The sequence below is a fragment of the Elephantulus edwardii genome, unplaced genomic scaffold (assembly GCF_000299155.1).
Source record: "Elephantulus edwardii isolate Elephantulus edwardi_28Jun2011 unplaced genomic scaffold, EleEdw1.0 scaffold00216, whole genome shotgun sequence".
Classification (NCBI taxonomy): domain Eukaryota; kingdom Metazoa; phylum Chordata; class Mammalia; order Macroscelidea; family Macroscelididae; genus Elephantulus; species Elephantulus edwardii.
The window spans coordinates 3416058-3426494 of NW_006399966.1; the positions used below are offsets into that span (position 1 = coordinate 3416058).

The following is a 10437-nucleotide window of genomic DNA, read 5'->3' on the forward strand; positions in this document are numbered from 1 at the left end:
ACCACTCCTGACTTTCCAGAGGGAGGATGATCTTAGACAGATTTAAACTTCTAGATTGGTGTCTTCACAACCCCAAGCAACCCATCCTCTCAGCTCATATCTGAGAGCTGCTTCCCCTTGTCATTTGGTGTGTTCTCGGGGGAGACAAACTCATTTCAGCATAAGCTCGAGCAAAGTGTAATTAGGACAGTAAATCTGCAGTTTAACCAGGAAAAAAAAAAGGCCACCCAATAGATCTCAAGGTCCCGGAAAAGTGACTTGCCAATGAAGGAAGGGTGTGTGAGAGCTGGCTTTGCATTTAATTTCTTCCAGCCGAAGGATCCAAATCCAAAACATGGAGGCTCGACTCCAGAAAATGCAGCCTGACTTGTAGAAGCGTATTGTCAGAGTGTGAGGATGTAGAAGTTGGGATGTGACTGTGTGGAAGGGGTTTTTTTCTCTCTTCGTTGGCCCCTCCGCTCCCACCTAACTCACTTTCCTCCCTTACTGTTTATTGAACAATTACCATTTTTTCAGGCAGTGGTGGGACTGTTGCCAGCTCCTAGCAAGTGGACTCCGACTCCTGGCAGCTGTCCAGCCACCGTGTGGCCGTTGGGCTGGTGTCAGGGTGAAGCTGGTGGCCAGGACTGCCTGTGGAGGTGGGGCTGTGGACAGAAGGGCCTGGACTCCTGAGTTCTGTTTGTGACCTCTCCTGGGCCCTGCTGGGTGGCTTGCAGGTGGGCCCTTTCTTTCCTGTAGGCCTCTGTTTGGTGATTCAGAGAGTGGAAGCTGTGACTGCATCACTCTTTCTCAGCAGGGTGAGTTGTAGGTATCTGAACTTGAACTGGGTTTCCCACTGGGGGAACGAGTGTCTCCTTCCTGCCAGTCAAGCCAACTCTCCTCCAGAAAGCACTCTTGGCTTAACAGCACCTGAGCTGATTCCTTGTGTTTGTTTTCCTTCTTTAGAAGCATTTTTAAAAAATATTGCAGGGGTTTTTGCCTGGAGACTTTCTCCGTCTCCAGATGGACCCAGTGCATCCCCAACGCCAGCTTGACTCTCCCTGACCAGGCCGCACCCCCCGCCCCCACCTTGGTGTAACCCCAGCACTGATCAGGCCCGTTCTTGTCTGACCAGCAGGTCCTTCTAGCCTTCTTCCGTGACTCCCGGGCTCCTGGTACCCTGTGTTCTGACCTCCCACTTTCCTGGCCAAGATGTTCCTGGTGGGCCTGACAGGGGGCATTGCCTCGGGCAAGAGCTCCGTGGCCCAGGTGTTCCAGCAGCTGGGCTGTGCGGTGATTGACATGGACGTCATTGCCCGGTATGGTAAGTGCTGTGAGGGGGTGTCAGGGGGGTTCCTATCAGCACCCTCTCTTCTACCGTGCCGCATTCTTTTCATCCTTTACTTCAAGGCCTCAGAGGAGGCATAGGCTTCCTGTCTGTCCTGTTCATGCCCTCTTGGCCCTTATTGGCACCTCTCTGCTCCTTCATCTTGCCTGTTACCAACAGGACAAGTCTGTGCCCTTTCTTTTCTCTAATTGCCTTCCCTCCCCTCGTTTCTTACTCTGTTTCTCATTTTTGCTGTTGAGAATCCACACCGCAGTACATAGACAAATCCAGCAGTTACCTCAGGGCAGTGGACTGATCATGTTCTTCAAGACCATTCTCACGCTCTGAGTGATTTTCCCCAGAAACATCAACCCTCTGCCCTCTGACTGACTGACTGTCCTCAGGTCGGACCTGACTCAAGCTGAACCTTCAGCGGTTTCCAAGGCTGCCAGTTGCACGGGTGGAGATTGCACATCTTCTTCCAGTAGGGCAGACGGTGGATTCGAACCACCAGAGAGTTGTGGCCTTGGAGTTGGTAGCACAACTCGTTACAGACTGCGGCACCAGAGCACCCTTCTCCCCGCTAAGGTTCCTGTTTACTCCTTCAAGTTGTTGTCATCAATTTGACCCCTTATAGATAGATATTGATTTGTTTGGTTGGGGGTTTTTTAGGTAATGTGCCCATGTTATAACAAGGGTGAAAGGATGGCACATGTCATAGAGAAGCATGAACACCCAATCATCATGCTTCTGAACTGGCAAAGGATCTAAATATAGACAGTTTTAAAGAGGATAGAACTCAAGGACTTGAGGGGATATTTCTGGGTTACTGTTTAAAGATGAGCTCAGGGCAGAAGTGTCAGGGTTCATCCAGTCCCCAGAACTCCAGAAAAAGCCCAGAATCCCCAATTTCACTTTGGTTTTGCTCTAGCTAAAAGGAGTACCCTGGGTTCCTCCTGTCATCTCAGTCACCTGTGCGCCTCCAGCTGGCCTGGGTGCTCCTGACAGTGACCCGGCCTCCCTCCTGTGCCACAGTGGTCCAGCCAGGATACCCCGCCCACCGGCGCATCGTGGAGGCCTTCGGTCCAGGAGTGTTGCTGGAGAACGGTGAAATCAACCGCAAGGTTCTGGGAGACCTGATCTTTAAGCAGGCTGATCTACGGCGGCTGCTCAACACCATCACCCACCCCGAGATTCGCAAGGAGATGATGAAGGAGACCTTCAGGTACTTCCTCCAGGGTAAGAGCCAGGGTTTACAACAAGTGCTGGGGCGGTCTCTGCGGACAGCTCGGCTAGGGGTGGGGGGAGCTCCTTATCCAGGCTGGTCTGTTCACACTGTTTGTTATTAATACCACCTTCCATGTACCGGCCCCGCATGTCCCTGGACTCTTAAGGAGGTTAACAATTTAATGAGAAGAGGCACATGAAGCCTTTCATCTATGATCCCTAAGAAGTAAGCTGGCTTTTCTGGTGCAGAGAGGGATGATAACAGCTGACACATTCAAGTCCTGGCCCTCATGGCTGTGTGACTTGGCGGAGTGATCCCGTCCCTCAGCCGGTTTCTGCATCTGGATAGTCAGGGTATGAATGCTGACCTTGGAAAGCTATTTGGGGGAACTGAAAGTCCATGTTACGGACAGTCACTACACAGCGACAAACCAGGGTCAGAGTCAGATTTGGGACTGGTGGGAAAGTAAGTTTGTAGCTGGAATAGAAGTTGGAGAAAGACCAAGATGGCCAGGGCAGGTGGAAGGAGTTCTAGTTGGGGAACCTTTATCCAGAGATAGGTAGGCATCGTGGTTAAAGTCATCTTGGCAGGTGCAGGGATAGCCAGGGGCATCTTCACCTGCAAGGAGGGGTTGTTGCTATTGTTGTTGTATACTGTCAAGTTGGAGCTGACCCCCCAGCAGGTTTTCAGAAGCAGTAAATTGCAGAGAAGGGGAGAGTGTTTGGAAAGCAGAGATTTGTGACCATTGGTTAGAACTTTGTTCATGCAGCTGTCAGCAAGTTCTTTGAAGCCATACACCACAAATCAAGCCTTGTTCTGCAGGCTGGTGTTGGGCAGGTGCGACCTGACACTTTCTGCCCAGGATGGGGTCCGTCACCAGGAGCATTGTGGAGTGCAGAGAGCAGTGGCTCAGGGTCAGGCAAGGGGCTCACTTGGGGCCTGACTTGGAGGATCAGCCAGGCAGCCCTGGGCATACGTGGCCTTCAGTATTGGCCTTGGTGCCAACAGTTTGGCTTCCCACTGTTAGTCATATGGAGGAGCCATTCCTGCCTGCAGGGCATGGGAGAACCTTCCAAATGATTGTCAAACCCCTTTTTTCTCAAAACTTCTCATGAAGTATGTGGGGAACCCTCTTCATTCACCCCTAGCCGGTACCTCCCTGGAGAAGACTTGACAGACATCTATGACATTAAGCCCCCCAGCTTCCCCACATTCTAGCTGGCTCGAACTGGCTCCAGACATCCTCCCCACTGGACCCACTGTGCTGTCCCTCTCAGCACTTTGCCACAGGCCCTCCTGCACCCCCGCCCTAAGAATAGTCTGTAGTCTCCCTGCCTTTGTCTTTCTGTATGAGCCAGTGCCCCTCCCCTCCCCTGCCTGGGAGCGAAGCCTTCTGCTTTTCATTCCTGCCCTTTTGCGTTTGCTCCCAGGCCAGTTACAAGTACATCTGCAGGGCTCCGGGGTGACAGTGCCTCTCTCCTTCTGAAATTAAGCATTGAATAATGTCACCCACTCCCAAGCTCTCCCACTGTGTCATCCACCCAGCCTCCCCCAGCAACCCCACCACCACCACTTAAATAAAAGCCGGAAAGCACTTCTCAGCTCGATAAGGTGAAAAACGGGGACGACAGCTGTGGCTTGCACAGTCCCAGTTTTTCCCTGATGAGTATAACAAATACAACTGTCAAAGTTGGTATAATCAAACGTCAGATAAGATCACCAGCTGTTGGGGAGGTCTCTGTGTAGGCAGACGGATGTCTTAATAGAGTCAGGATAGTTTGCAGAGCTTATCAAGCAGGAGGGATGTGACAGCTGAATAGCCCTTTGCCGGTGAACCAAAGAGCTGGCCATGAGCTCCCGAGAGGGCCGAGTAGAAAGGCCAGTGAGAGGAGAGGAGGTGATGGAGTGCAGCAGGAGACAGAGATAAAAGGTTGTGGCTGGTGCTCCAAGGTGGGGTGGAGGGGGCCAGCCTCCCTCTTCCTGGATCAAGAGTCAAATAACCATCACTTATGGCCACTTAGCAAGGGACTGCGTGAATGGGGGCTGAGTTTGCACATATTTGTTCATTTAATCTTGTAAGGTAAAAAAAATAAAAATCTTGTGAGCTAGGTAGTTTTATGAATTCTTTAAGGGACCTAAGACCACCTAGAGAGCTCTGGTGGCCTAGTGGTAAGAATCTTTACTGCAATCCCGAAGGCATGGAGTTTGAATCTGCCATGGGAGAAGGATGAACAATCTCCTCCTGTGTGATTAACTGCCTCTGAAAATCCAGTGGAAGGTCAGTTATGAGTTGGGTCCAACTCTACGACACACAACACCACCAAGGCCACATGGTGGGCAAATAGAGGACTACAACCTGTACCATCAGAATCTGTGCTCTGGGCCACCTTGCTTAACGGAGGGGTCCTCTCGGGTTTCTTGGCAGCAGGCCCTGGACCTCAGGCACCCAGCCGTCGGGTTGCCTTTGTTTCTTGCACCACCTTGAGCTCCCTGTCATGACACTCAGGTAGTGGTGTGTCTGGTTGAAGGTGTGGGCCCCACATCATCCCACCAGCGGGGCAGCCTCTGTCCTGTCCACACCAGCTATCGCTGGGAAAAAGCAGTCCCTGCCCACGGCCCTGACTGCTTCCTGGGTCCCTCCTGGCCTTGTCACAAATACAAGCGTGCTGGGCTTAAGAGAACAGGGAGGATGTAAGTCAGCATGTTTCTGGGTGGGCATTCTGCGAATATGCCCCCTCACAGAGGATGAGGAAGCCGCCCTTGACTGGCCTTGGCCTGTTCGTAGGAAACCCGCCAATGCCTTCTGCCTCCTTGGAGTCAGTTATCACCAGCTGCCACCTCCAGACCTAATTCCCAGTCCTGGCTGGAGGTCTGCCTCTTAGGTCTCTGAGAAACTGGGTTTCCTTTGGGTATGGGGGAGCCTTCCAGGTTGTCACCAGGCCTTTACCCTGTGATGGCCAAACTACTTTTTATTTAAAAAAAAATGCTACCCCATGACCTCTTTAGTCACCTGTAGAGAGCTGGTAGAGATAACCACACATCTTCTCCAGCAGGGGCCAGGCTCAGACAGGGCTGAGGAGTGTGGGGATCCTTTTGGGGTTTTTTTAGCAAAGATAAGATGAAGTATGGCAGAAGAGGTTGTTATTTGTGAAAACTCTACCCAGCCTTTCACTGTGTCATTTCCCTGCTTGGAATTTATGGCTCCTGAGGTTCAGGATCAAGGCCAGGACATAGTCCAGTACCCAGCAGGTGAAGCCTTGTATCTAGTTCTTCCTCCCCACCTCCCCTACCCCCTATGGGGGGCGGGGGAGGCTTCTCTTACCCTTTCCACTGTCAGACATCTACCCCTTCTGTGAGCACAAATGCCATTCTCCCTGCAAGCCTTCCCCGAGTGTCCAGCCAGAAAGGGTTTCCTGCCGCATTCTGTTCTGAATAGTAACAGGACCTAGCTAAGGTTTGGGATGTGCCGTCCTAGAAGGTCTCTCCCCATTGTTGGGACCCTCTATTCTAGGGGTGTCCCTTCTGTTCCCGTGGCCTATGACTCAGTCATCTTCAGGACGTGCTTGCATAGTTGGACTTGTGGGTTTTCCGGCCTCTCCCCAGGGTACCGCTATGTGATTCTGGATGTGCCCCTGCTCTTTGAGACCAAGAATCTGCTCAAGTACATGAAGCACACAGTGGTGGTGTACTGGTGAGTAGGGGCGGGGCCCAGCCCCAGGCGCTGGGAAGGAGTGCCCCTCCTCTGCAGAGGCACTCAGGGTTGGGCAGCAGTGTCCAGAGACCAGAGAAGTGGACTCCCCCCCCTGGCCCGGGTTGGCCTGACCTGGGGGTAGGTGAACACATGGACCCTACTGTCTGAGCTTGGGAAGGGCTCCCCCTGCTGGCCACCGGCAGCAGTTCAGCCCACGTTGTCATTCACGTTCACTGACTCATTTTCCCTCCGGTAGCGTTTTCAGCTTTGCAAAGCAACTCACACATTTATTGCTTCACGCGCTTTATCTTTCAACAGGAGGTGGTCAGAGCAAAGGCTGAGCCTTCTGAGTTAACAGAGAAAAGTGTGTTTAGGAGTTCGTTCAGGATGACCCAGGCTCGGCATTTTTTTTTCCTGGCATTTTTATGAACGAAAAGTTGCAGGGAGGGAAATGTCAGAGCCCAGCTCCGGAAGGAGCTTTGTTCTCTGAACCGTGAGGACATGAAGCAAGCCAGAATCCAGGTTTGGCAAACAGGAGGATCAAGCTGTCAGGAAAAATGAGTCAGAGTCACAGCAGGGTGAGAGAGTAGATGAGGCTGCAATGTCCCAGCCTCCCAGAAACTTCCCGGATGCCACCTACAAGTGCCGCAGACACCTCAGTGGGCACTGGACTCTATTTGGGGCACAGAGTGGTTCTCTAGAGATTAATGTGTGGGGAGCTCCGTGCATGCTGAGGTGGGGCCTGGAGTGCTGTCTCAATGTCCCAACCCACCAACTCCCTCAGTTTCTTGCCCTGGCTTGTCCCTAAAGCCCACGTGAATCCTGTGAGCCTGGCGTTCAGGGCATCCTTCTCAGCTCCCCCATCAGCCTGTGTCTCCCCATGGAAACTTTCAGCCTCTGTGGATTCTTTGTGCCCTGTTTGTGAACTGAGACCAAATCGGGCCCAGGAAGAATGGAAATGCTCTTTGCCTCAATTCTCAATAACACAATTGGAACATTGTGCCTGGACATGTATGTGTAAAAACCGAGAACGCTGTTAGCGTGCAGGTCAGGACGCAGGGCAGCCTCACAAGGAGACTCGAGGGCGCACTGTACATCTGCAGTCACAGACGACCTCATGTCCACCCTCACCAGCCTCATCCTGCGTTTTCCTTCGTGCTGCTCTGTTTGTTTGCTAAGAGCCAGGGAAGTTGTGGCCTCTGGTCAATGAGTGGGGCTTTGTAGCCACTGCCTGGTCTCTAAGAGATCAGTTCCAGCCTTTGTCAGCTGGAGCCTCTGTCAGAATCCCAGGTGCCAGGCCAGCCCCCCATGAGTGTGTGGGGTGGGGAGGGTGTGTACGTACGATTGTTATGAGGTGCCAGAGAGCTACAAGGGGATGATGATTTGCTTCTCACTAAAGGGGCCTTTTAAGTTACAGAAGTATGCACCCCACCCATGGGCTTTTTTTCAGGCCAAGCTATCCGTGGTACCTCTGAAGTAACATGGGACATTTGTGTGATTGTACCAAAGCGTAAATATCCACATTACAGGAGGCGCCTGCCAGTAGTGGAATAGGTGATTGGGGGAAATCCCATTACCACAAAGACACATACTACAAATAGTAAGGCTTAAGCGAACCCTATCAAGACTGTTTCTGGGTCCCCACACAGGGTTCGGGGAGATTCTGGCTTCACAGATCAGAGGGCCTTGTGTCTCAGCCATGTCCTCAGCAGAATGTGCACCCACAGGCTCTGAGCCATCTCCATTCACCCAGATTGTCCCAGCTCTCATTCCTCTAAATAAGGTTGGACTGTCCTTGTTCTCAGCTGAGCAGGGGTTGACCATGTGATGATAACGTGAAGCACACTATCCCCTGTACTTAAGGAAGCCAGTGGCCTCTTGCAGTTCATTGTCGGGGGGTGGGCTGCCACTCGCACAGGCCTGGTGTTGCCTAGCCTGCTTCCCAAGATCCCTAAGAGACCCAGCTGCAGTGATCAAGTCCTCTCATCTTATAACTAGACAGGTCTGGTGACAAAGCAGAGAGGCCTCGGGTGACATAAAACGGTGCTACAGCCCTTCCTTACCTCATTCCCTATCCAGGGGCTTAGAGCCAGAGGGGCAGTGCAGAGGACCCCAGTGCTGAGGACTGACCGCCGCCAGCCTAGCCAGCAGGGTCCTCGCAAGGAGTAGAGTGAGGGGAGACTAGCTCCCACCTCCTTTGCCTGAAAGTGGAACTCTGAGTATGCCAGTGGAGCAGGACCGAGACTCCAAGAAAGATCTAACTCCAGATCCTGCTCCAGGCTGGCCTTCCTGAGCCCTGTGGTGTCCTGGGGGAGGGAAGCTGGGCCTGCAGCGCTCACACAGTCCTCCTCCTCCATTCACAGTGACCGAGACACACAGCTGAAGCGACTCATGAAGCGGAACAGTCTGACCCGTGAGGACGCCGAGGCCCGCATCTCGGCCCAGCTGCCCCTGGAGGACAAAGTCCACATGGCCCGCCATGTTTTGGACAACTCGGGGGAGTGGAGCGCCACCAGAGGCCAAGTCGTCCTCCTGCACACGGAGCTGGAGCGCTCCCTAGAGTACCTACCCCTGCGGCTCGGGGTTGTCACAGGCCTTCTCGGTGTCGCTGGCCTCCTCTACTGGCTCACCCGCTACTTCCTGCTCTCCCATTAGCCCGGTGTGTGTGCCATGGAGGGAAAGAAACACCAGGTCACGCACCTGTTCTCAACCAGCCCCCCCCCCCACACACACACACTGTAGCTGGACTGGGCCATGCAATGCACGGACCCTTCCTGGGAAAGCATCCTGTTGAAAGCAGAGAAACAACTGTCAGAGCTGTTGTTCTTCCCTCTGGTGCCACCACAACAGTATCCCCTATGGTGATGACAGCAGCACAGAGACTGTGATAAGTGACTTGTGATCATGGAGACGCCCTTTGAATCAAGGGCTGCCCCATTCAGACCTTCTGACAGGATTCTCTGGGGGATGCTGCTGTAGCCCAGCTCCTTGCCTTGGACCTCTCCAGCGCTCCTCACATCCCAGACACTGCCCACCAGCCTTCAGCCGCTCTGTCCCACTAGACTCTCTTGATGCTGTGCCTTCGCCCATGCTGCCACCAACCTGGAATACTTTCTTTCTCTCCCCTACAACTGGCTACCTTCCAGCTGCAATGCTCTGACGCACCAAGCTGGGTTAGGTAAAATACCACATCTCCTTGTTTTAACCTTAATCCTGAGTATACTAATTAGCCAAAAGCTAGTTGGTCTCTCTTTTTAGACTGGAAGCCCTCTGCAGGCAGGGACTGTCTGCACCCAGCACCATGGACCAACCAAGCTTCTCCAATTTGACTGATAATTCCTGGAGTGTCATGGCCTCTCCCCCTACTGGGTCTCGGGCCCTTGCTTCCCAGGATCCAGAGACACAGGAGATGCCCTGACTTCTCCCTGGACCAAAAATTCCAGCTACATCCAGGTGTCCTGTGTGGGAGGGGAATGAGAGTGCTGGCACAGTATCCACTCACCCCACTCCTCCATCTTCTTCCCCAGACCAATTAGACCAGTGTAGACAGCCTTCTCCCGCCACAGCCAGCAAGCCTGCTGATGATCCTGTGACCAGCTGCCTATTAAGGCCAGATATGAGCATGACAAATGTGAATGCTATGGTGGTCACATTTAGTGACCCCCTTCCCAGAGCTACCTATACCTCAGAGGCCAGCTCATTAACTCACTTCAGGCCACCAAAGGGCAAAGGAAGGCTGGGTGAGGAGGTAGGGAGCTTTTGGGGTGGGGGAACCAGGGCTAGTGTTGCAGGATGAGAATGTCTGCTGCTTCCCTAGTCTGGTGCAGATTGGCCAAAGAGAAGGAGAACCCTTTTCCACATTTCCCCCCATGACTGCAGGAATGGCTCCGATGGATACTTGTGGACACTGGACACTGTGTCTGACATGACACCCCATAGGAGACACATTGATTATTCCAATTTTCGTAAAGTAGTCTGGAGAGAGTAATTCCAGTCACAGAGCCAGGCTCCAGAACTCTGTCATATGCCCCCAATGAGGAGCGGAGCACACCTGTTTAGTGACGACTTAGCTTCTGTTTCTTCAGTAAAGTGGGCTTCATGAAGCTGACATCGTCGGTTCCAATAAATGGAGGATGGAAAGCCCTCTGTAAAGTTATGAAGAATGGTTTTCTTTCCTGGTCGTTATAACCAGCCAGGCTGCAAAGTGTGGAG

The 10437-nt window shown here is 52.8% G+C and overlaps 1 protein-coding gene across 1 annotated transcript; it reads left to right on the forward strand.

Moving 5' to 3' along the window:
- Positions 1 to 1147: 1147 nt before the first annotated feature.
- DCAKD (dephospho-CoA kinase domain containing) lies at positions 1148 to 8880 on the forward strand. Its single transcript, XM_006897878.1, has 4 exons — positions 1148 to 1303; positions 2342 to 2545; positions 6138 to 6225; positions 8589 to 8880. The coding sequence occupies exons 1-4, from the start codon at positions 1192 to 1194 to the stop codon at positions 8878 to 8880; spliced, it is 696 nt and encodes a 231-aa protein (XP_006897940.1). The 5' UTR covers positions 1148 to 1191.
- Positions 8881 to 10437: the final 1557 nt, after the last annotated feature.